The following is a 24,165-nucleotide window of genomic DNA, read 5'->3' on the forward strand; positions in this document are numbered from 1 at the left end:
AACTGGGCCCAACCTACCCAGAATGCATTTCCCGAGGAACTCTTGGCCACAACCTTCCGCAACCACTTTGCAGTGTAAAGGAACAGTAACGATGGCAGAAGCTTCACAACTTTCTCTTGAGACGTCAGTTCATCACTAAACAGATCGTCAGTCGTGCATTTTCAACTCACTACACCGCTACGATTTCAGAAAAACGGCTTCGGATGTTTCGGAACTCCGCTGCGAAATCACCTCATAAACAAACCAACTTCCGGTGCACACCGGAGCGAGCTCCTGTATGTATTACGCTAGATTTAGGAAATAAATTTTTGACAGGAGCCTAACACGACCAGTGTTTGGTACCGCTCCTAGTATAATGCACAGACTCACATTTTCGCTATAGCACAGGTGACGCGAGACCACCGGAGGAACGAGAAGCTGCAGCAACCGCTTCCTAGTCTAGTTACATGTTCTGCCGCACAACACTAGGCGGCGGCAAACGTTTCCTGTAAACATTCAAAACAGCGCTTCGCTTGAATGTTGTTGGTAGTTAGATGTTTCCGTCGACGACAACTAGTTTAGTGAGCTGTAAATATCGCCTGCATCTTTTATCATTGATGAGCCAGCATGAACAAAAATTATCTCATCGTCACTTCGATCCTGGAAGGTGAGACACTTGTAGCACGCTGAGAAATAGCGTAGTGGGAGCTTTGCATTACAGCATGTATCTAGGTGCCACAGCTAAAATTTCTCTTTCGAACATTTTTTGAATACGCATGTGTACATTTACTTACAGGAAGACGTTTCCCAGTCAGGCAAGGGTGTGACATTGTGATAGAAGCCAGCTTCGACGGTGAAGTGCTGACCACAGACCCTGTGCCACACTCCTGTAATCCGAACTTCAACACGGAGTTGGCATGGGGCGTAGATCGCCGAGGTCTTCATGTGCACAGGCTTCACAGGACACCTGTAAAGCTGCAGTGCTTTGTAGTTGAGCGCTCATCAAGAAAGAAGGATCGCATAGGGTACGTGGTGCTCGAGATACGCGGCATTCCGGAGAGTGTAAGGGTGAGTGACATCACATTCTGCATCTGCGGTCGTGCCAAAAAATGTTTCAGTAACTACAACATTGTATTTTTGATTATTACTATATATTTATACATCTTTCTTTTTTGTGCATGCGGAGCTCACTCGCAGATTACGCCATTTCGTGAGCTCCATTTCTTGCTTGGAAGGCAAGAAATGGATTGTGTTACTGTGCAGTCTTTTTAAGCATAATAGTTGTAGACTCTTCAGGCACCATCTGTTAACGGTCACAATGAAATGGAGGAAAGTGAAGAAGGCTATGCACCGCTGAATAATTGGTTATGGAATTGAACCCTCAACTTGTCAATTCTGAGGCTGGTGCTATACTGAATGCAAGATGCTCTCAGAAGTGGCCCAGGTCTTGAGAAGCACATGTTGCAGGTTGAAAGAACAGTAACTGTCTTGAAAGTCAAGGCAGACAGATTGTGGAGTAATGGATAATCAAGTTATTGCTGCATTCAGTGGTTGCGAGAAAGATAATGACCAAACAGGCACAAAGTGGGCACACTAAATGTAGGAAAACATTATGGCAGCAGTTTAGCATTCCATTATGGTAAGGAACTTGAAGATGTTGACAAGTGCACGGCATCTCTTAAGAAGAATGTGGGAGCCTAATATTGAGAATACCATACTTTAATGGCATTGTAACAGATAATGGTCCACAGTAGCATCAGACATATTCCCGGTAAAGCTGGCTATGCTGCACCATAATATATTTGTGAAACTCATCCTGACGTAACTAAAGCTTGCAGAATACTTGTAGTTGCATGACTGGTTGTGTTAAAGCTGCAATCTTGTGCAAACATCCTTCTTTAGCTCAGTACATGAGATATGGATGGCACAAAATGTGATGTGTCAGCAACTTAAGGAAATGCAGTAAGACTTCTTCTTGGGCAAGCTAGTAGTTGATATGTATTGAAGCCATTGTAGCGCAAAGAAACTCGGGCAAAAAAGAGGAAAGTGCAGCATGGGCACTAACAACCGGCTTATTGGGTCACCCCATCAATCGACACATCGATCTGCTTATTAGGTAGCGGCACATGCCTTTTTGAATTTTCTTTTTCTTTGCCATGAACATGTACGCATGTGCTATACTGTGTATATCTATTCTTTCTTGTTCTTCTGGGGCGACCCAATAAACCAGTTGTGAGCTAGCGCCTGTGGTGTACTGCCCTCTCCTTTGTCCCTGTTTCTTTGCACTACAATGGCTTCAGTAAAAACTCAAGGGAGAAGCATTCGGCTCTTACATTTAATTTCACACATGACATCGTCAGTCTAGCTTTCTTTTTTCATTGCACAGTGTAACACATATTGAAATATTTCTGCAGGATTGTATTCTACCCTAAGAAAGATGCAAGTTTGTTGCCAGGCTGAATGTTTAAATGCCACACTGAACAACTTACTGATTTGAGCCATCCAACACAGTGACTCTGTTTGTGGTGCTGCTAAACATGAAGTTGTGGTTTCGGTTTCCATTTGCATCTGCATTCCAACAGGGCCAGGACAAAAACATGCTTACAAATCGAGCTTTCAGCACATGTGTAAGAACATGAGGTGGGCAGGACTAATGCTGAGACCATACTACAGAAGCCTTCATAGCCAAACTTAACTTTTCAGATGCAAAACTATACCAATCATATTACACTAGTCTTAAACACTTGCTTCCAAAATGAGTAAGGTAATGGGGGACATATAGTATTGCAGCCATGGTTGCTTAGTGGTTATGGTGTTGGGCTGCTAAGCATGAGGTCCCGAGATCGAATCCTGCTGCCACATTTCGATGGGGGGCTAAATGCAACACACCCATGTACTTAAATTTAGGTGCACGTTAAAGAACCACAGGTTGTTCAAATTTCCGGAGTCCCCCACTATGGCGTGTCTCATAATCGAATTGTGTTTTTGGCATGTAAATCCCCATAATGTAATTTTTATTTAAGATATTGCAGCCATCTTGGAATTCAAAGGTTGTACCTCCTGCTTCCATCCACATTTATGTAATATTCTGCAAACCAATATTCTTGTTAAAAGTGGCCTTTGCTGTCCTTCTTGCAGAATGCAAAATGGCATCAGTTACTGAACAACAAATACCATGGAGTCAAGCCAGAGGTTCATGTAGGGCTGCATCTGGAGGAGGACACTGTTCCGGATGCCCCTGCTCTAGCTTCTGCAGAGCCTGCTCAAGCAGATGTGAGGTTGCAGCGTGTGGTTGCACAGCATCCAGCTGACCAAGCAGCAGGAACTGACCTTGAGGACTTGACCCCCCGCCTCAATCTGAAAGATGGCTGCTATGAGATCGGCAAGCACCCCACGGCGCTGTATGTCTTCACAGTCACCATTGCATTTGCTGCAAACCTAAATCATGTGAGCCTGTATTTTCTTGTGGTCCACTTTTCAGGAATCTTCTTTTAAAGGAGTGCTGGCATGACACTTTTGAGTTGTGATTGTTTTATTAAATAGAGGTCTGAACACTGTACGTCCTAGAAACAAAGAAGAAACACTGGCAAGTGTCAGAGCACCCTAAATAATTTGCTATTAGTACTTTTTGCTACAAACTAGTTCTATTTTGGTACTTGGGAGTTGGGTTTGTCATGACGTCATAATACACCAGCTTGCTTCATTACTGCAAGTGTTGCAACTGCCGCATGGGAGCATAAAAAAAGATGTGCACAGCCCTCTTGTTTAATTTTTATAAGCAACATCATCCCAACTATTCATTTTGTTACATAACATTACAACATTTTATTTGGTGTCATGACTTCACAGTAACGTTGGTAATGCCAGGTCTGGTATTTTCACATTAGTAAACAAATTAAAATATCAATAAGTCACTTATTGATAACATTTAGAAAGTATGATCGTTGGGAAACACTTATAGTGTTTCTCAACGATCATATTTTCTAAATGTTATCCTTTTGCATGCAAGAAACCTGCAGTATAAATTATACAATTTTAAAATGTGTGTCATTACTGTCATTATTCTGTGCATGAGTGCATTGCTACATGCACTTTGATGGCCGTCTTTATGTTCCCTTGGTGCCTGCAGAACAACAGTAAGCTATAGAACAAAATAGGTGAAACATTGTTGCTGCAGTTTCATGAGATAGGGCAGCTGGAAGGGCCTCTTGCTGTAAGTTTACCTGCTTAAAACCAAGTGCAGTATGATAAAGATTTATTTAAATTAAGTACACAAAAATGTGTAAAGTAATGAAAGAGTATTCCAATGCATTTGTACTGCTATGATTCCTTGTCATACTGCTATGATTAGCTTATAACCGAAATTTATTCGAAAACCTCATATTTTGAAGACAGTTTGGGTCCTTCTTTAGGGGCAAGATGGCTTTGTCACAGCAGTACTTATAAGTGTTCCACGCCTGCACCTCTTGCTACGTCAATTCCCATGAAGGAGCCAGTTTCGCTCCCAAACATAAAGTTTCTGATTAACCTTGGTTAGTTTAAGTTCAAAACACATTTTGTCTGAAAGTTAGTTGGCAGAGTGGAAGGGTTTTATCATTCAAGTCAGCCCCAGCAGGGGTGTGGGGGGGTTGGGTCTTCAGGTCTTCAGCTCCCCCCCCCCCCAACAAATTTTTTTCTTGCTATCCTGCACCGCCAGCCAAAATGATCCCTGGCGGCGGAAATCATTCTGCATTTTGTCTAGAATGCCTTTTTCACACTCGAAAATACATTTCGGCGCAAACATTGTGAACTCAGGCTGGATTTCATGGCAGTGCCCATGCACCTGGAGTCACATAATGCAAGGAGCCCCATCCAAGCACAAAGTTTCAAGGGCATTTTGATGGCGAGAGGGCTCGTCCTGGCATCTCGTGAAGGCCTCGGAATCTACGGAGCGCATGGATTTAATTTTCGATACTTTATGGGTATACAGTTCTCAGAGACTTTTGATGCGAAAAGTGCATTGGCATTTCCAAAGTCGTGCTTTAGATTTTCAATTTCAGACCTTTGTGTGTTTAATGTTGTTATAAACAGTTGATGCCAAAGGTGGATTGGCTTTTCTAAAATCGTACATCGGACCATACAACGAGACAAGCCAAATCAATACACTATCAGACAAGTTGACAAAGCACGCAGCGAGTTCGGATTAGACGAAGTGTTGTGGTGGTTCATTTGTGCCGTCATGTCACAGAAAAGAATATCAACATTCTTTTCACCTGCGCCAAACCATCCATGTCAAGACGCTAAAGCCAGCAAAGGTAACTACGTTCTTATTAATTTTTTTCTACTTTGAATTTTATTTACATACACGCATTCAGCCTTTTCAGTTTTCTTGTTCTTGCTACCTGCGGGCTGCCAGAGCCAGCCAGAGCATATGCATTTTTCTCGTGTTGCCCCGACCACCGTATAGCGCACTTCAGTGCGCATTCGTTTTTCTCTGGTCAAGTGGATTCTTGCCTGGCAGAGCTTTGGACGCTTTCTGGCTAGCAGATGAGAAAAAGAAACAATGGTCACTCACCGCCATCACTGTGGGGACTCGATGGATCGCAGCGCGTTCGCTTGAGCGCAACTTCTCCGGAAAGTCTTGTCTCGCCGGTGTAGGATACTGAGCAGTAGGCATATGGTTCTCTGTGGACCAAGCGTCTCACCTTTTCCTCTATATTCCTTTGGTAGCCGCATTAGGTGCCCAAAGTAGGCATTCGATTGTGGCCAACACGCTTTCCTTTGCGGGTTTCTTTTTTTCCATTTCAGTGCCTCCGCCCCACAAAAGAAAAAAAAGACATTGTTGCGGTGTAGGAAATTGTCGCATGGTGAAAGTTCGATTTTGTTACTTCTTCTTTTTTGGGAAGTAATGGGCCACAGGACATTTCAGTTGCTGGATACTCTTATTATATTATTGCGATAGCATTTATATGGACACTCCAGGCGCATTCCTGCCATCGCCGTCATGTTCCGTATAAATTCCAAGGGTGATAACATTGTGACCGCGCGCCACATGGTGTATCTGCGAGTGAAAGCATGGAGGGGGGGGGAGGCATAGTTGAGCCGATGATGGTGGCTCAGTCTTGTGTGTGCAAGGGCGAAAAGCGGGGAGGATGTGCACCGCCTTCCGTCGCGCGCGATACATCAGAGGAAGGGAAGGGAGTGGGGGGGCAGGCCTTAGGATTCTGTGGTCTATAAATCTGTGATTGCACAACATGCTTATTTGCCTTCTTTGACGCATTATATACAGTGACTTTTTCTTAGATATGTAGATTTATTGGAGACTTATACGTTTTTTTTTAAATATCTTGTTGCGAGGTTTTGTGCATGCATGCAGTGAACTTTGTTTCCACTGACTCTTTTTTGCTCTTTATCAAGCCGTATTTTCGCATTTGTATACTCTTCGCATTTCTAATGTATGGGGACAAGTCAAATTAGTTGTGAGCCAACTCACCTCGTGCAATAATGGTTCGGTTCATTATCTGCGAGGCATGCGCGTAGCACACAGGCAGCTCACTTACAAAAGTGCCACGCAGGTGTGAGGATAAATGTTCTTTAATGCTTTCATACACTGGGTTGAACATGGTTGCATGACATAATGGATGCTCCAAAAATTGAACAGCGTGGTGTCATGAGGTTTTTGACAACTGAAGGTGTTTCCTAAAAAGAAATTAGTCACCGTATGGCTGCCGTGTACGTTGAACATTGCATTCCATTGGCCGCGGTGAAGCATCAGAGCAAACTGTTCAAAGAAGGGCGTGAAAATTGCAAAGATGATCCAAGACCAGGCCAAGCCACCGTGCAATCACCCCCAACATAATTTCAAAGGTTGATGAGCTGATTAGACAAGAACAGAGCATAAGCATTGATGAACTGACAGAGCGTATGAACATCAGTCATGGTTCAGTTCACACCATGATTCATGAACCTCTCGCTTATCGGCTCTTGTGTACGCAATGAATGCCCAAGCTTTTGAACCACCACCAGAAAATGGAGAGGTTCGACGCTGCCTTGACTCATCTAATCCGGTTATCACAATGAGGGTGACGCCTTCTTGTCCGCAATTGTAAATGGGGATGAATCGTAGTGCCACTACTACGAGCCTGAAACACGACGGCAAAGCTTACTGTGCAAACATTCAAATTCACCACACCCAAAGGAAGCAAAGGTCGTCATTTTCGCCCGAAGGATGTTGACTTTTTTTTTCGATCGTCAGGGGCTAAACCTGGAAAGACTATCAATCCTTTCCATTATTCTGAAACGCCGGACCGGCTGTGCTTCGCAATCAAGAACAAACCATGTGGAAAATTGATGAATGGGGTCATCTTGCTGCACCACAATGCCTGTCCCCACGTCGCTGATGTGGTAAACTAAAACTGGCAAAGTTCAAGTGGGAAATGCTGCAACATCTGCCATACAGCCCAAACCTGTCGCCTTGTGACTTTCACATTTTGTGGCAGTTGAAAAAACAGCTTAAGGAAACCAGATTTGTGTCGGACGATGACGTGAAAGAGTCAGTTACAGACTTTTGAAGCAGCAACCCAAGGAATTTTATGAGACAGGAATCATATGACTTGTTAGTCAGTGGGACAAATGTCTAAATGCTCATGTAGACTACTTTTAAGTAAAGTACCTCGTTTGTCATATATTTGCATTTGCTCACTTTCATTTGACTTGCCCTTGTATATTTTTCAAAACTCCTGCTTTTTATACGTGTTCTCTGTTGCAACTATAATTTCGGTGCGATAGCTCACAATACATGACCGCTGACAGCTGCTCCTGCACAATACAGTGGAACAAAAGATAGCGTCATTGAGATTTTTCCCTGGCGGTTGCATGTGTACAAAAATGTAAACAGAGTTCTTGAATAACGAAGTTTCATTAAAATATTTGTCCTCAACTTCTTCATTTCATGGCCTTTACATTTTTCATATCAGCAGCATGCACTGCTTTGCTAGTTTCTAACTGATATAGTTCTAAAGTTCGTGTGATATTTTCTTTACTTGTTAAATAGACAAAAAACGTGGAAGCATTGATATCAGTTATTTCAGGAACAACTTTTGGGACATACGAGTATATTATTTTATTAAAAAATACATATTTTACTTGTCTTGAGAGTACATAGCGTTCAAGATTGCTGCATCTTTGGCAATGGAAATGCAGTTATTATTCATGCATTTGATCCCTCGACAAATTCTATAAGGAGGAGGCCGAGCTGCAACGTAAGCCCCTCCCAAATTAAATTTCTGGCTATGCCACTGAGCCCCAGTTAAATGTTTGCAAGTTTGTTTTAAAGATGCAGGAATTGGAAGAACTAAAATTATTGAATATCGTTTCTATTAATTAATGCTGTCAAGTTACAGTTCACTGAAATTGCTATAGGCACAGTGCACATTGTTAGGCAGCACCGTCATTGGCTGTTGAAAACTGCCACCAATCAGCCATTCTGACATTTGTTGGAGCATTGCCTCTGAGGTCAGGCAGTGCGCAATCTCGGAGGCGATGGTTATGAGATGGAGAGGGTGACTCCTTTGGCAAGTTGAAAATCGGTGTGCAAAGTTGGCGCGGTGCTCGTTATGAAAGCAAACAGCATGTCTGTGTTCAAACCAACATGATTCCTCAAACTGCGAGACGCAGACGCATCCATTCTTAGTGCTAACCTTAAGGGAAAGCTCATGTTTACAGAAAGCCACATCTACAAAGTCGAAGAGGTGGCTCTTGCAGGCGGTTTCAAAACCATCAGGACATGCGTTCCTCAAACTATAATCAGTGCAGCCACAAGGCCGAAATTTATTATAGAACTAAGTTGCAGCATCATGTGCATTGAGTTCTTTTTTTCAGGTTAACAACTGAAGAATTCGAGGCACTGCAAAAACGGTGTTGCAAGAAAGTGTTAACAGACTGCTGCTGTTGCTCTGCACTTTCACAAGATAATGTTGAACTCGTGCACAAGTCAGTGACATGCCTGAAGTGCTCTTTTATTGTGGAGAGCATATCAGACTTTTGGAGATTCATGAGCCAAAATCAGAATCTAGTAAAGCTAGAACGGCTTAATTGGTGGGTAGCTGCACTTTTGAAGAAGGCTAGTGTTCACTGTGGTGTAGTGAGGCCAGGTGTAGTGAGGCCAGGTTGGTGTAGTGAGGCCAGGCCAATGATATGGGGGACACTGAAGGCCCGCTAGTCATATATGCTCCTTGCAGAAATGAACAACTTTTCAAACTAGCATTACTTGATATCCTGCCTATGATGATAAAGTGCTGCTTTCTGAATGGAAAAAAGCCAGTACTCAGTTAAAATTTTTTTTGTCGGAGAAGCAGGAGCAACGATGATGTCAAGGTTCTTGTCCGCAGCAAAGAAGTTTGTGTGGTTGGGTTGATTTTCTGTTCTGGATGACGTTTCTATAACCATCACAGAGGTGGTAACCCTATGTGTCAAGCTCGCCTTTGTCTGATCATTATCTTTCAACTTATTACAGGTTTGTACTGAGGTGAAGCATACTAAAGCACATTTGTCACTTCGACAAGCTCCGCTTCAGCCATTCCAAAACATCAGCTGTTCCTTTGCAAAACGCAGTAGTTCATCATGTGTGCAAGTAAACCCTTGGCGGATGGTCAAGGATGCATGCTTTACAATGTGAGCCCTTCGTAATGCCATAAAAAATTTTTAAGGAAGAACATCTACCTAGGTACGGGGGCGTCCAAGATGTCGTCATATCACTGTCAGTGCCATGCCACATGCGTGTTTGCTTGTTCCAAAATTTTTCAAAATAATTAACGACTGTTAATGGCAGTCCTGGCAATGTAGTGGGGGTATATTTGCTGGCCTAAGTCATGGTTTTAATGTCCGAGTGCCACCCATCAGCCGTTTGCATTCAAGTTTACTTTCGTCAACTTTGTGCACATTACGCCCTGTCTCCTGAACAAAACACGCACCACGGAGTGGAAAAAAAACATACCACAAGTAGCTCTACAATGCGCCTGTTTGTCATAAAAACAAGTTCCACGAAAATACCGAGCATGTAGCTGACTTTCTTCATGAACCAGCTGGGTACAGTGCTTTGGCCATTGCTTCTCTGATATCCATGCCAGCAAAAAACTTCGTGTCTGGAGTGTTGCTGTAAACACTCTTGCACCCTACCGCACAGTAGGTTTCACAGTTTGGGTGCAGAATTATTGCAGTTTACATTGAGAACCTCGGTTTTTGGTTGAAATGTAAATGATCCAGAATAAAACAAAGCGAGGAACTTAGCCGTACTCTGTATAATGCCGCTGCCGCTGCCAGCATTTTAGAAACATTGGCCAGTGCTGCCAGTATATTAACTCTCTGTGGCCCCAGCTTCTGCTGTGAATCTCAAATTATACTCGTGTTGCCGCTAGAGGCACCCTCGTCGTCGCTAGAGTTACATCTGAAGGTTGCCTATAGAGGAGGCACAGGCACCTTTTGGAGTTTCTGAATGCAGAATAACAGCAGCCAGCCGCATTGAGTATTATAAAAAATTGAGACACATAAACATGTGAGCCATGTGCAAATACAGCTGCCTTGTATTGTGATGAGTACTATAAAAATTGCTGCACAGTGCAAAACTGGTATGTGTGTATTTGTTTTTTATGTTCATTTAAAGCCAGCATGTCCATAGTGACAAAAAAAAAATAAAAACATATCAGACTTCCTTTCACCTTTAAACTATTTTTTGTCTTTTTAATTCCTGTTATAACTATCATTTGAGTTCGGACAAGGAGAGGAAATGTCTTTTCACTACAGTTGGAAAGTACAATCTCTGACCATCACGTTTGACCTTGGTTTATACTTCCATGATGTAGTGTCAGGTGCAGTAAATGATTGTCCTGTGACCTCTACAGCTTCAAGAATGCTCAGGGAACAAGCCGTCGGCTGGCCAAGGTGGTCCATACCATTTCATTTATCACTTGCTTGGGCATGAAGTAGCTACAGAAGCATTTCCAAGCTTGGCAAGCCCAGAATTTCCAGCGGAGCGAGCATCTCTACACATTCGTAGCAGTGATCCTGTACTTCGCAGATTTTTCGCTGCTCATCCAACTCTTCAGGTATGTCCCTCTGATGAGTGATAAACAGCTCCTTGTGTGTTGATTGTGTCTGCCATCTGCTCTACTCTTAATAATTTTTTTTAGGGCTGTACAGATTTTTGTGCAGTCACATGTAACAAAAAGTGCAATTTCACCTCTTCAGCTTGATTACTTGTAGAGGCCCATATTACTTGCACAATAAATCGAATCAAATTATAGGGTTTAACCTTCCCAAGCAGTTAACTCACTGATTATGAGAAATGTCGCATTTGAGGCTCTGGTTTAAATGACCATTTCAATGTCCTTAATGCGAACCCAAAGCATGGCACATGAGCATTTATGCATCCTGCTCCACTCAAAATGAGGCTGCTGCAGCTGGGAATTGAACCCATGACCTTGTCCTCAGCCACATAACACCACGGCCACTGCAGTGGGTACTGTAGTCTCTTTAGCACAAGTACTGAGACTGGGTTCAGGAATGAACTATCCATGCCCAAGGGAACATAAAAATGCATTGGCATCTCCCTCATGCTTTTCCCCGGAAGTTTCTCTCGCATACTTTGGGTCAAAATTAGCAAAGCACCATTGTTATTGTGGCACATTTTGTTGACAAATATTGCTATGCTGTTGCAATCCACAGCGTTTCTATTAAGTGAACATTCAGCGAGCACTTATTGGCCAAAGTTGAGCAATTGGAACTTGCATGGTACGGTAATTAATTGAAAAATTATTAGGTGAATTTTGCTAGGTAATTGAACGCTGTGTTTGGTACTGTGCAAGTAACTTCCACCTAGTCAAGATATCAACTGGAGTATGTTTGTGGCACTATCGGCCACAGGCAGTTAGAATTCTGTGTAATTAAAAATATGTATGCATCTAGTGTAGTTCTTCGCCTTGCAGTGCTGATTGTGAGAAGTATGTCATTGTTGATCATTGCTTGAGCCTCATGAGCACATTCACAAAAAGATTTTGTTTCACAGAAACGCTGTTGCATGCATACACATGTGTATCCACATGGGCATGTGCATGCTTGTGACAGTGCCTGTGAGTGGCTAAAACAATAGTGATAGCAGAAAAGAATAAGAAAAAAAAAAGTAAGATGAACAAAAATATCACGACAGTTACTTGACAGAGACGAGGGCACTGTTTGACTGAAGCGGGTTAACGTTGCATCCAGGGGTTGCCAACCAAAGTTGCTTTTCTAATTCCATTTAGCTGGCAGTTTCATGTAAGCAAGTTTCATTTGACCCGAATCTACTGCGTAATCAAAGTGTGGTCATTGTAGTTGATAGATCATTATGTGAAGTGTCATTGTAGGTGGGTTCAACTGCAGGAGTATGACACTGATATCTGCTGACACTGATAAAAATATCTGGCTTTCTGGCTGTCCACAGGTACTGCTTTCATCCGCTGATTCAGTGATTGGGGAGACAGAAATCCCTCTTGGCGACTTCTCAGCGAGCTCTCCGAAGTTCTTCGTCTCTGTGCAAGGCTTGTTTCAGGCAAGAATATGGCGCTGGCACGCCTGCTCGCTCTCTGTTTCTTGCTCAATATGTATAAATATTACAAAAAAAATTTTTTTTTTTTGCTGTACTTTCGGAAACGCAGTGAGAAATCATTCTTGCTGCAGTTGCTGTTGAATACACAGGTAAAATGAAGTGCTCACTGCTACCAAAAATTAAATTTTTGGGCTTTTGTGAACAGCGAAACTGTTGTATTCGGCATATTATGAATATTTAGAATAGTACTGGCGCTTGGATATTGAACTGAATATTGTTAAATTTTTTTCTTCATAATATGTTAGAAAAGATAATTGAAGAAAGGTGACAGGCTGTTACCTATGACCGTTGCTCTCATAGCTATGCTATATAACATTATTTATTTTATCTTTTTTTTTTCCCTTAATGCAGCTATCTCCTGTTCCGCACAATGAAGCTCTGGTGAGCAGAATTCCACATGAGTACAGGCCCATTGTTGGCGTCCACGTTGAGATTTCAGAAAAAGAGGTAAGCTAGCTAGATTTTGTTCTTCCTTTCAGTTATTGCTGTTTAATACAGTGTTTCTTAAAGATGTCTGTCTGCTGTCGGATGTCTTTGAGAGAGTCCAGAAGAGTCTACAGGGGCCACTTTGGATATGCACCTTTAATGACCATCATATGTCAGAAGAGCATGCATGATAGCTTAGTGTCTGGAGTACTCTGCTGCAGAGTGAAAGGTTGTGATGGCTCGATTACTGACTCGTGTGGCCATGTTCCAATAAGGGCCGAGTGGATAAAAAGTAATGTACAGCAGTTAAAATGCGCGTTAGAGGCTTTCAAAATATCGAGGAGACCCCCCCCCCACAGCATGTCTGTGGCCTTTGGATGTTAAAACCTATCATTTCATTCACGAAAAAGCAGGTGAGATGGCACTACTTGCCTTTCAGGCTTTGCAGTAGTTCCATGGTGTTAGTGTGTTTGTCACTTAGTCTACAGCTGTGTTGCTTAGATAGAGAGGAACTGAAAGGGGGGGGGGGGGCAAAAGAAAGAAATGCTTGGCTTTCTGCATACTTTGCTGTACATCGCATTCCTAACCTGCATATAGCACATAACGTACCTGAAGCATAGTTGTGGTGCTACAAGTACATAACATTATCTTGGTTCTTGTGCTCCTTGATTAGTGTCTGCCCATTTGCTTGTGATTGGTGTCACTAATGACCCCCTGAAATCTTTCCCATTGGTTCCAGGAGTCTCTGATGGATTTACCAATGCCAGTGCTTGTAACTTGGTGCTTGTAACTGTCACAGCAAAGTGGTGGGTTCACTGCATGGCATTAAAAATACAAAAGGGAAATTCGAAATGCATTTATTATGAAAAATTTTAACAATGGCTTGCATTTATAAGCCCTTGGGTGGCAGGGTACACACGCCATGTGATGACAAACACCAACAAGCAGAAGAGGGTAGGTGGGGGGAGGGGGGGTGCATAAATGAGAGAATGAAGCAGCATTACATTGATTGAAACTTCTTGAACTACATTTAGTTTCTGTTGTGCAGCATTCTTCTCTTTTCTTCTTTTTTCTTTCTTTTTCTGTTCTCTTATTTGTGCAACACGCAACACTATTTTAAAGCGAAGCTTTCTTTGCTGCTTCCCTCAACTTTTTCACTGCTGCTGTTGTCACTGTCTTGCATGCCACATCAGGGTGTGGTTGAGAACATGTATAATGTAGATGGCAGGGAAGTGGGAGAGGCATCTGCAAGCCCTTTCCAGCGAGAACTTCATGGGCATTGTCATAGTGCCCTCTGGAACTCCCTGGCCATTGACACAATGCCTTCTGGACGGCTGTAATTACATGTTAGCCCTCTGGAAAAGCGTTGCAGAAGCTGCAGAGGCTTGTACTTATGTGCCACAGCCCAAAGGGGAGACAGTATAGTAAAAAGAGGCAAGGTATGCTACAGCAAGTTCCTGCTATTTCCGAAAAATAAACATTGTGCAAGTTTGTACATGCCAACAACTGACACAGAGCGTGTAGACACTGCCGCACTAAAGCACTGCAGAATCAAGACAACAACATGAAAGAGGTTGTCCACCAAATGACCACTTCAGCCATGATGCGATGCACCCTTGTGAAGGAATGACTACTAACTTTCTTTCAGGCCACAAACTGTGACACACATAAACGCCTTGAGCAAACACGTTTTGCTGTGTGTTGTGTACTACGAAGACGAACACAAGTGGTGTATGCAGGGTAACATTTCACATCGCATCACGACTGTCGTAAATCGTTAACATCTCTGCCAAATATTGTCAATGAATGCAAACATCACAGTAAGTTTCGCTTACATCAATTCCCACCGGGAGGGGGGTCGGATTGGATAAACTTTATTAAAGGTCCTGCAAGTCGCACGTCAGCACACAATGGGCTTCTCCGACGCAGGGACCGACAGGGAGTACCTGGTGGCTGCTGCGCGAGCCTGCTGGACAGCCCATTGCTGGTCTTGGAGTAGCGGGCTTCTTAGGGTCTTCTCCCACTTGTCTCTTGTTACTGCTGTGCTATATTCTTTGCTTCTGTTTCACTGTAGTCTTTTTCTTTCTTTGTCTGCGTTCCATCCCCTTCTTTCTGTAGAGTGGGCTTGCATTATGCCTTTTCTGGTGGCAATTGTCAGCCTGTTTCTTAGTCTTCAAACCAGTGAATATAATAATAGAACTTGAATTCTACTGTGCTTTTTGGACAATTTTTGTTCTCTCTAGAACTTTTTGTTATAGAATGCCCAAAAACTGCTGGTCTAGAACAATGCCTGCTACCCAAGGTGATCTAGGACCTATTTTGAAGTCTCTGCACATTTCCTGTAGGCAATAGGAGGCACTGAAAATGAAAGAGACGGCAGGCAGGAAGAGCCACTGCCCGAGCATCGCTCTACACAGTCGCCACCACCACCCCTGCCCACAGCCACAAGGCGGGCTGAGAGCCCACATCCTGCTTTGCGGTCACGCAGTCGAGATGTGCGGCCTCGAACACCAACACTACTTTTGCCTGAGAAGAGCCCCACGCGACAGCCATGCAGACATCTGGAGTTCTCACCTCCACAAAAACTTGGACGTGCTGAAAATCAGCGGCCTGCTGCTGATGCTGCCTCTAGCCAGGCTAGCAATTTAAGGCCAGTGCAAAGCAGTGAGTGCCTTGTAGCTTTGTGTCTAAGTGCTCAACAATCGTGCACATACTGATGCATTGCATAAATGCGAGTGCCAGATATACATCGCTCTTCCAACTAAACTGCTGACTCATTCGTGTTCAAATTTTCAACCGAAGTAACAATTCGAAGTGGGTTCAGTTTAACATGAAATTTGCTAAAATTGTTTGCCTGTTTCATTCACAATAAAGCCAAAGGTTGGGTAGCTTGTGGCGCCACCACTCACATATTGTCAATTTTGCTGCTGCTGGTAATGATGCTTTACTGGCATCGCCTTTAAAACAGGGCGGTGACAAATAGTCACCTAGCTTGCTTGAGTTAATTGAGTATGCTATAATATATGCTTTTCATTCTAGCATTCCGCTAAAATTGCTGCGGCATAATAGTGGCGCCCTCTATCACCACTGTAGTAAAACGCACCTTTCACCATAGCAGTGACAGATGACACCACTAAAATTACCACTGGCATAAAATGAAAATGAACACTTTTCTGAGTGGCGTTGCTGCAACCAATGCACACGTTGGCTTTATTTCGAACGAAACAGTGGGAAGAGTGGAGGGTGGGTGCCAAGTAATGTTTACAAACATGATTTTAAAAGGTCCCTGAAATGGTGATAACAAATTTTATAGACATGTAGGCTACAGCTACAGTAAAACATTAGCACCACAATTTAAGTGAACCATCTTATCTTAAGAGAGCTACGGACAATTACAAGTTACCCTCCTCCCTAGCCATGCCTTTTCTCCTCAACTCGTTCTCCGAGTGACCAGGGCTACGCTCCGCCTTCACGTCATGATGTGATGTCGTGATGCCTGCTTCTGATTGTCTTGGAGCCATCACGCAAAGCCTCTCCAACTTCTCCGCTAGCCACCTGGCTGTCGATCTCCTGCGAGAGCTATCTAAGCAGCGTTTATTGTGAGCGTTCTGTCACAGTGCCGAGCGTGTCCGGTGTTCTAGTAACTCCAGGTGAGCTAGGCGTTTAATTGATGGGCGGAGGTGTAAACTAAAGACAAGCCCTCGATACAACTGCTGCTGTGATGAAGCGGCTTTAGCGTAAATGTGAGCGGCCTGAACGGCCTACACAATGTAGCTACCTGGTGGCGCAGAGCTTGACCAGCCACGCACAGAGCTAATGCTGTCAGCAAGTGTAAAAAATTTTAAACATAAATAGACAACATGTTCACGATTACATTCCTACCAAAAATTTACACCAGCTGCAAAGTAGAATGTGAAACTGAAAAATAATGTGCTCAGGCATGCTTTTAAAGTAGGTGCGCTACTTACCCCCATCATGTCTGCAGCATCAAGTCCACAAGATTTTGCTATCTTTAATGTTCACAGGCTCAACCCACTGAAAAATGCTACCTCCGTGCAAAATTTAAGTGCAGTTTAGCTGGGAAGATCACGTACTCCTGGCACTCCTATTTATGCGATACTCACTATGGAAAGCTTTCCCTGCCTTCACTGCTCCCCTGGATTTTAGCATGTCAAATTTGCTTTGCACTTCGTATCTGAGTACCAGGGCCCTTTATAGTATATGACATAATTTTTGCCTTTTCATGACCACAAAATTGCTCCTTAAATTGTATTCAAGTTCATATTATATGTGGGCTTTTACATTACATGGGTAACCACATTGCATTACAAACAATTTGCCTGTATTTTGTGTATTACTGTATGCAGCTGAAACCCATTTACGTATACAACGAACACTGTAATTCTGTGAAAAGTGGTCTTTATATCAGTAGATCACTTTGTTTGGACCTATTGCAAAAAAATTCGTGAGAAACAGGTAATGCAGCCATCTGAAATTACTAGTTGCATCCTTATTCAAAGACTTGAGTGAAGGCTGCTTGCTTTTGCTGTGCAGTGCCCCACAGTCTTTCCCAGGTTGTTCAGGCAATTCACATGCTACAGCAGCTGTTTTCCGTATTGGTCACTTTTTGGTAAGCCTTCACTTTTGCATGATATGGTATTTGGCAGAGTACCTTATTAGGGTGACAGGTACTCTTCCCACTGGCTTATCCACTCTGTGTCTCAGAAAGTGATGTTTCTGCTTCACAAACCTTTCACGAAGAAATGGATTTAGGCAGGTCATCTAATACATGGAACAAATAACCATTGGCTTGCTATTGTAACTGGAAAAGTGTCGAAGGAAAGAAAATTAAATTATACAGATGGTAGGAGGGGATTATATGTGGTGATGAGACTAGTAAATTTGCAGCTATAAAATGGGGCTCATCTCACGTGAGACTGGGAAAGATGCTTGTGCTGCCGTGGACTTGATATTCTGCTGATAAATGACAACAATGATGGTGGTGACATTTCTTTAGGCTCTGGTTCGCGTGCACCTGAAGATGTTGTGAGGCAACAGAGCGAAGTGATTGATCTGACTGATGACAGAGACGAGGAAGAGTTTCACCATTTCTCTCTGATGCTGGATATAAGAAGCCTGGATGTCTTATCAACCCGTGGCAAGGCAATGCAGTGTTATGTGAGGTAATTATGTTCACATTGTTCTGCTGCATTCTGCAAGACTTTTCATGAAACCACCAAACGCCCTTCAGGAATATTCATTTACTATAATACAACGGTGTGTGCCCATTACCACCAACATCCACTGAAAACTACCCATCACAATGGCTCAGTGGCTGCAGTGTTCTGCTATTGACTACGAGATTATGAGTTCATTATCAGGCTGTGGCAGTCACATTACGATGTGCGCAGAACGCAAAAGGCACTTGTGTACCATGCTGTGGGTGCACATTATAGAATGTGTGGTGGTAGATATTTACCTAGGGCCCCTCCACTATAGCATCTCAAAGCCTACCTTGCTTAGGTATGTTATAACATAAAACTTCATCTAATTTGTGATTGAAATTGCCGTATACATGAACAAATTACAAACCACTTTCTTGTACAGTTGAGCGTCAGATCGTAGGTTGGCAATATATCAACAGGAGTGTTGGTTTCCTATAAGAGCAAAATTTCAGCAGTCAACTTTTCATCACTCTATCATTGATACGTTTTGCTGTACTTCTTTCATTAGCAAGCTTAAATTTTATAATTTCTGCAAAACCAATTGTTCAATATTTATGAGAATGAAATATACGCTAGTAAACACCTTTACGACATTATGGTGCTTTACCCCTACATCTTGCTGTACTTAAGTTATCATTTAGAAATCTGTGACCTGTTGCAACTGAATAATAATAGTTCGAGTTTCATGTCAGATTGCTAATTGTAAGGGTATGCTGTATTGCCAGGTTTGGAGAATACAGCATGCTAGTACAGTAGACTTCTGTTAATTAGACTTCGGTTAATTTGATCCTGGCCCGTGCCCATACATTTCTATGGGCCCAAACTTCCGCTATTTTGATCTCAAAATTTGCCTCCACTGGATAATTCGAACTTGACTGGTCCGCTTCGCAGTAATACAGCCGTATTGTGCGGTGAACCATATAAAGAATAGAAAAGGGCCACTGTCACGGGACATAGTACGCGTTTCTGAATTACACAGGCACGCACACGCCGTCTCCGGTCATAGTACGAGCACTTAGATGCCTAATAAGCATACTGGCAGCCATTTAGACTTGTATCTGATGTTGCTGTGGCGATTTGAGCCTTCGTTTCGCCCGCCATGCGTGTGGGCCCTAGTACGCATTCCATAATTATACGTGCTCGCTCGTGCCATGCACCGAGAAGGGAAAAAACCATCTTAGTTTTGTGCGAGCTAGCGAAAAGGAAGGTGGTAAGATGAAAAAAGCTCGAAAAACTGACGGGATGTTTGACGCCAGCAAAAGAGTCGGTGCTTGTCTAAAACTCTGAAGTCCTGCCGGTAAGCATATTAGATGTCTCGGTGCTCGTATTGTGACCGGAGAGGGTGCATGTGCGTTTGTAAATTAAGAAACACATGCTATTACCCGTAACAGTGACACCTTTTCTGTTTGGTATGCCGCACCGCATGACATGGCTGTATTGCGCCGAAGCTAACTTCAACGGTGCATACACATTAGCGAAAAAACGCGCGCCGCGGGTGGGATCCGACCACGACTGATTTGTCTCTGCTTTCCGTGGCGGCAAGCGAGCCGCGAGAGCTGGAGACCAATGAGAGCGGCCCCCTCAGTAATGTGCGTGGGGGAAACTGGTGTATGCGGACCCGCCCGACCGCTCACTTGGTACTCGCATTTGTTGTCAGGCGCACCGCTTGTTTTGTGCTATTGTCTGCTCGCTTCGGCTCTCACTCGCGCTTGTTTTGATTGGCATGGTTTGCAATTGTTTTTTACAATGATGAGTCTAAACTGAGACGTCCCGATGGAAAGGTTTTTGGAGGGAGTGCGTCATATCCAATTCTGCTTGACAGGGCAGGTCCTGAATACAAGGACGCATCCTCAGTAAACGGATACCCAGTACCTCATTCTCGTTGTCTTTTGAACACGGTGATGACACCAAAACAGAAGGGAGCACAGCAGCATGATTACGATCAGCGCCAACGACGTTGTCATCTTTATAAGCCATAACTCGCGTTAAGAATGAAGGACGTGGAACATAAACACAGTGCCGATCTATCAGCACACGAAGTAAAAAGCATGAGACATCTCGCACCTGCACGCAGAGTGAAAGAGAAGGAGGCAAAATTTTCACACTGTCACACGTGTGCCGCAGCGGCTTGCCGCCAGTTGGTGTGGCCGCTCCGCCGCCACCGCGCCTTGGCGGCACGCCGCACGTGTTTTTCTGCTAGTGTGTAGGTATGCCCCCTAAAGGCAATACTGCCGAGTGAAGAACGACGAGTTTCGGCATTTTTTTTTCTGCCATTCGTTTAATTCGACCTACCGGATAATTCGACCAGTGTCGTCAGTCCCGTCAGGATTGAATAAACGGAGGTCGATTGCATATATGAAATGATAGCTTTCTTGCTTTAGCAATGCTGTTAAGTTGTGCTGGTGCAATTTTTATCTCATTTATGATAGTGTGTGAAGGTTTTAAGCACACTACACAAGTCATTCTCTGCGTGCTTGGGTTTGTTAAGTTTTATTTTGTAGCTTTTGCTTAGTAGCTTAGTCAGTAGATTTGCTGAAGCATCATTTTATTATTTCAGATATCACTACCCCTTCTTGGGTACCAACAATGCTTTTCAGTCACAAAAATGGACCACAGTGGTGCCCAATTTGATAGCAACTGTGGTTGGTGGCTTCAGCACATACAACTTTGCTGCAACACACAAGATGGTCACGATGGCATTTCAAGAGTGAGTTGGATTACTGTTGTATGCTCCAGCACAGAGTGCCTATCTGCATTGTGTTTTGTAATTAGATAATGAATACATGAAAATAAATAATTGAAGCACCTTGTGCTGCCATTTTTGGCTTCCAGTGCAAGAAGAAAATTGCAATTTCACAAACAGGGAAATATGAAATGAGTGCACAATCTGTTTGACATTTAATTGGTGCAGTGACCTTCATATTCCAGTCTTATTAATAGGCTAGCATATTCATAATGGTTCTGCTGCACAGAAAAGTTCCATGTCTTTTGTGGATTTCACAGCAACTCTACCTGGCACAAAGTGCAAGTCCTAATAATCAGTTCTTTATGACTGAGATGTGTTATTTAACTGGAATTTTTGCAGCTTTAGATATTCTCCCCATTTGGCTTACTTGTTTTGTTTATTTCATTTATACATTTAACACTTTGATTGGGGTGTTTGTAGTGCTTTGTTCCTATTTTTTTTAGAAGTTTTCATTTCCTTTCAACAGGCTTCCACTTATGGTGGAGATCCTCAGTCAAGTCGAGAGTGTTGATAAGCTCTTTGGCACAGCTGAGGTTTCCCTGGCAAATGTCCTGAGGTGCCCTGCTTCCACTCTCATTGTGAGTTGTTTTTAACACTTGCACTAAGATTGGTTTTCTTGTTCATATTGTAGTTCGATTGTTCTCAATGCCCCAACAGTTTTATTTTGTCTTTTCAAAATGCCTATGATGCATTAGGATCTACTGGCAAGCAGCCACTAGATCACAGCCACTAAAGCATTACTGCCATGTTTGTAGTATAATTGCTTCAGGCAGAAAACAAAAATAAAGTTCAGAAATTCTGAGGTGTGGAAGCCTTTGAGCAAGGCTGTGTATCAGTTATGCGCAACAGCTTTGAATCAGAAGTGAGAGTGCGAATCTCAAGTGCAAAGAATGCTCGGCTCTGCATGTTTCTGAGCCCCCGTTGCTGTTGTGACAAAAGTTTGTTGACCAGATGGTGTTTCTTTTTCCATTTTTCTGCTTTTGGCAGGAGCAAATGTGTTTTCAATCTTTCGTATTGTGAGCCCAATTCTGCATAATTTTCATTACTTAGTTGATTTTTTTGCTTATGGTACAGGCAGATACAAAAGTCAGCATGGGAACTCTATATTTGACAGGGCATCAAAATTTTGTTTATTCTTGTTGCATCAGTTAATAACGGTTCTTTTAACCCACAGAAGGACAATGGGGCAACAGGGCAAAGACGAATGCAGACAAGCAAGGTTTCCATTATGGACATCAGGGGGTAAGTGACTGCTTTGTATCATATCATGAGAAGCCAACAAACAAATACACCAAGGAAAACATAGGGGAAATTACCAAGTTTTCCTTGGTGTCTTTGTTTATTGGCTTCTGATGATATGATTAATAAATATATCGGGCCCCTCCGTTCCCCTTTCCCCCTTTCTTCTCACTTTGTATCATAACATTTTATATAGTGTAAAATATAAGCATGACAAAATTGAGCACTGCTGTGAACTGCAGGTTCATACTGCTTGATAGAAATCCTGCAGCTTTTTATGAGTGGCATCTTTACTGAATTCAGGATTATTGCCGAGTTTGTTGGCCATAGGCTGGAGGTTTCTTCAAACTGGGTCCTAGAAAAGTCAAGGTTTTTTCTAGGGTGCAAATTCAACACGCACTATCATCGATATGCTGCTTTCTCTTGTCAACAGAAATGTGAGCCTTGGTGTGTGGCAAAAATCAGCACCAAAATTGGCTGCATCATATTTATGTATGGTTACGCCAAATGCCACTGCCAGAAATGGAATGTGTCCTGGTGGTCTGTACCCTCAGCCATTTTTGCTGGTCCTGTAATAAAGCCGACTGCTTGGGCAGATATATGCACTGCAGTGAAAACGTACGAAGGCCGAGGGACATATAATTCCTAAGGTGTTCAATTTATTTGACGAAGTGTCTTGCACGGAAAAATAAACATTTCTGAAAATTTAAGCTGCACTAGTTTGATCGTGGACAAATAATTACCTCTTGCTTGTTGTGGAGAACCCAGTAGCAAAAATAGGAGGACGCTTAAGCTTCGCCTTCAAGAGTGGAACGCGACAGCGTTCCCGTCGACCTGCCAAGGGGTGTAAGACAATGGGCTACGGCGCAGCGACTGCGCGCCCCGCATCGGACGCGGTGAGCGTCGAGCAACGCAGCGTTCGGCGCGACAACGAAATGTGCGCCTGAGCAAGCGACGCACGCCTGAGCCTTAGAAACAGCTCGTTTCTAAGGCAACACCGTGTTCACTAGAGGCGCTTTTGTACCGCTTTGAAGCATCGAACTCGTGGCTCAGTCGTAACGTCTCCGTCTCACACTCCGGAGACCCTGGTTCGATTCCCACCCAGCCCATCTTGCAAGTTGTTTTTTATTCATGAAGTGCCTGCTGGGATTTATCGCTCACGGCCAACGCCGACGACGATGACGACACCGGCTTTTCTGCGACACGAGCTCCTTAACGCTGTCGCGTTAAAATTAGTGACAAGTCACTTATGTGTGTGCTGCCTCTCATGGCAGTGGCATGAAGAGCAAACATTTGTGCAGCACTCACTCCCATTGCAGCTCTCTCAGAGCACTTTTTAGTCTTCCAGCCTGAACTGTGAATAAGAATAGCAGCTGAACTGAGTCAAAGCCATGCATTGACTTTGAATAATATACTCATAACCTTTGCAGTAATATGAGCAGTAGGTGCATCTGTTTATATTTAATATTTCCATGTGATTAACTCCAGATAGCCCTTTTTTTTATTGAATGTGGATGTTGGAGAGTTCTGCATCTGTAGTTTTTAGCGTGCATGTAGGCTGTGGTGTGCAAAGAATGGAGTTCCCTCAGCTCTTTCTGAAAACTGGCGGAGTAGCCAGAGGGAGGAAAGAGTGGATACCAAGTCATATATTGCTGAGTCTGCCTGGTATAATTCGTCCTTCTTTTCTCTTTTCTGACCAGGAAAGTGATTGGAGAGCTTCAAGCAGTCGTGTGCCTTGATGACCTTGGCATTACATCTCTTCCATCCAGAGAGCCGGTAACCTTTTTTATAAGTGGTGTGTGTAGCATGAACACTGGCTTCTGATCTTTTGGGAGTTGCACAAGAGTATGATGAGTTTTACGAGGCACCAACTTTGTAGGGTTACTAAAAGTGCGTTGCAGAAAGAAGAAAAGGTATGAAAAGAGCGCTAA

At 43.2% G+C, this 24,165-nt stretch overlaps 1 protein-coding gene across 3 annotated transcripts in view; it reads left to right on the forward strand.

The window, feature by feature from the left end:
* Positions 1-8: 8 nt before the first annotated feature.
* LOC142571573 (centrosomal protein of 120 kDa-like) overlaps positions 9-24,165 on the forward strand; it is a 58,912-nt gene continuing 34,755 nt past the window's right edge. For all 3 annotated transcript variants that reach the window (XR_012825904.1, XM_075680044.1, XM_075680045.1), the window contains exons 1-12: positions 9-646; positions 776-1,047; positions 3,118-3,426; positions 10,857-11,060; positions 12,434-12,541; positions 12,950-13,045; positions 15,370-15,688; positions 18,042-18,207; positions 20,807-20,956; positions 21,462-21,573; positions 22,170-22,237; positions 23,935-24,010. Coding sequence is in view for 2 of the 3 variants with exons in the window: in XM_075680044.1 (XP_075536159.1) it covers positions 607-646; positions 776-1,047; positions 3,118-3,426; positions 10,857-11,060; positions 12,434-12,541; positions 12,950-13,045; positions 15,370-15,688; positions 18,042-18,207; positions 20,807-20,956; positions 21,462-21,573; positions 22,170-22,237; positions 23,935-24,010 (1,920 nt within the window). In the remaining variant the exon portion in view is untranslated. The remainder of the gene's footprint in view (positions 647-775; positions 1,048-3,117; positions 3,427-10,856; positions 11,061-12,433; positions 12,542-12,949; positions 13,046-15,369; positions 15,689-18,041; positions 18,208-20,806; positions 20,957-21,461; positions 21,574-22,169; positions 22,238-23,934; positions 24,011-24,165) is intronic.

This window comes from Dermacentor variabilis, chromosome 2 (genome assembly GCF_050947875.1).
Source record: "Dermacentor variabilis isolate Ectoservices chromosome 2, ASM5094787v1, whole genome shotgun sequence".
Classification (NCBI taxonomy): domain Eukaryota; kingdom Metazoa; phylum Arthropoda; class Arachnida; order Ixodida; family Ixodidae; genus Dermacentor; species Dermacentor variabilis.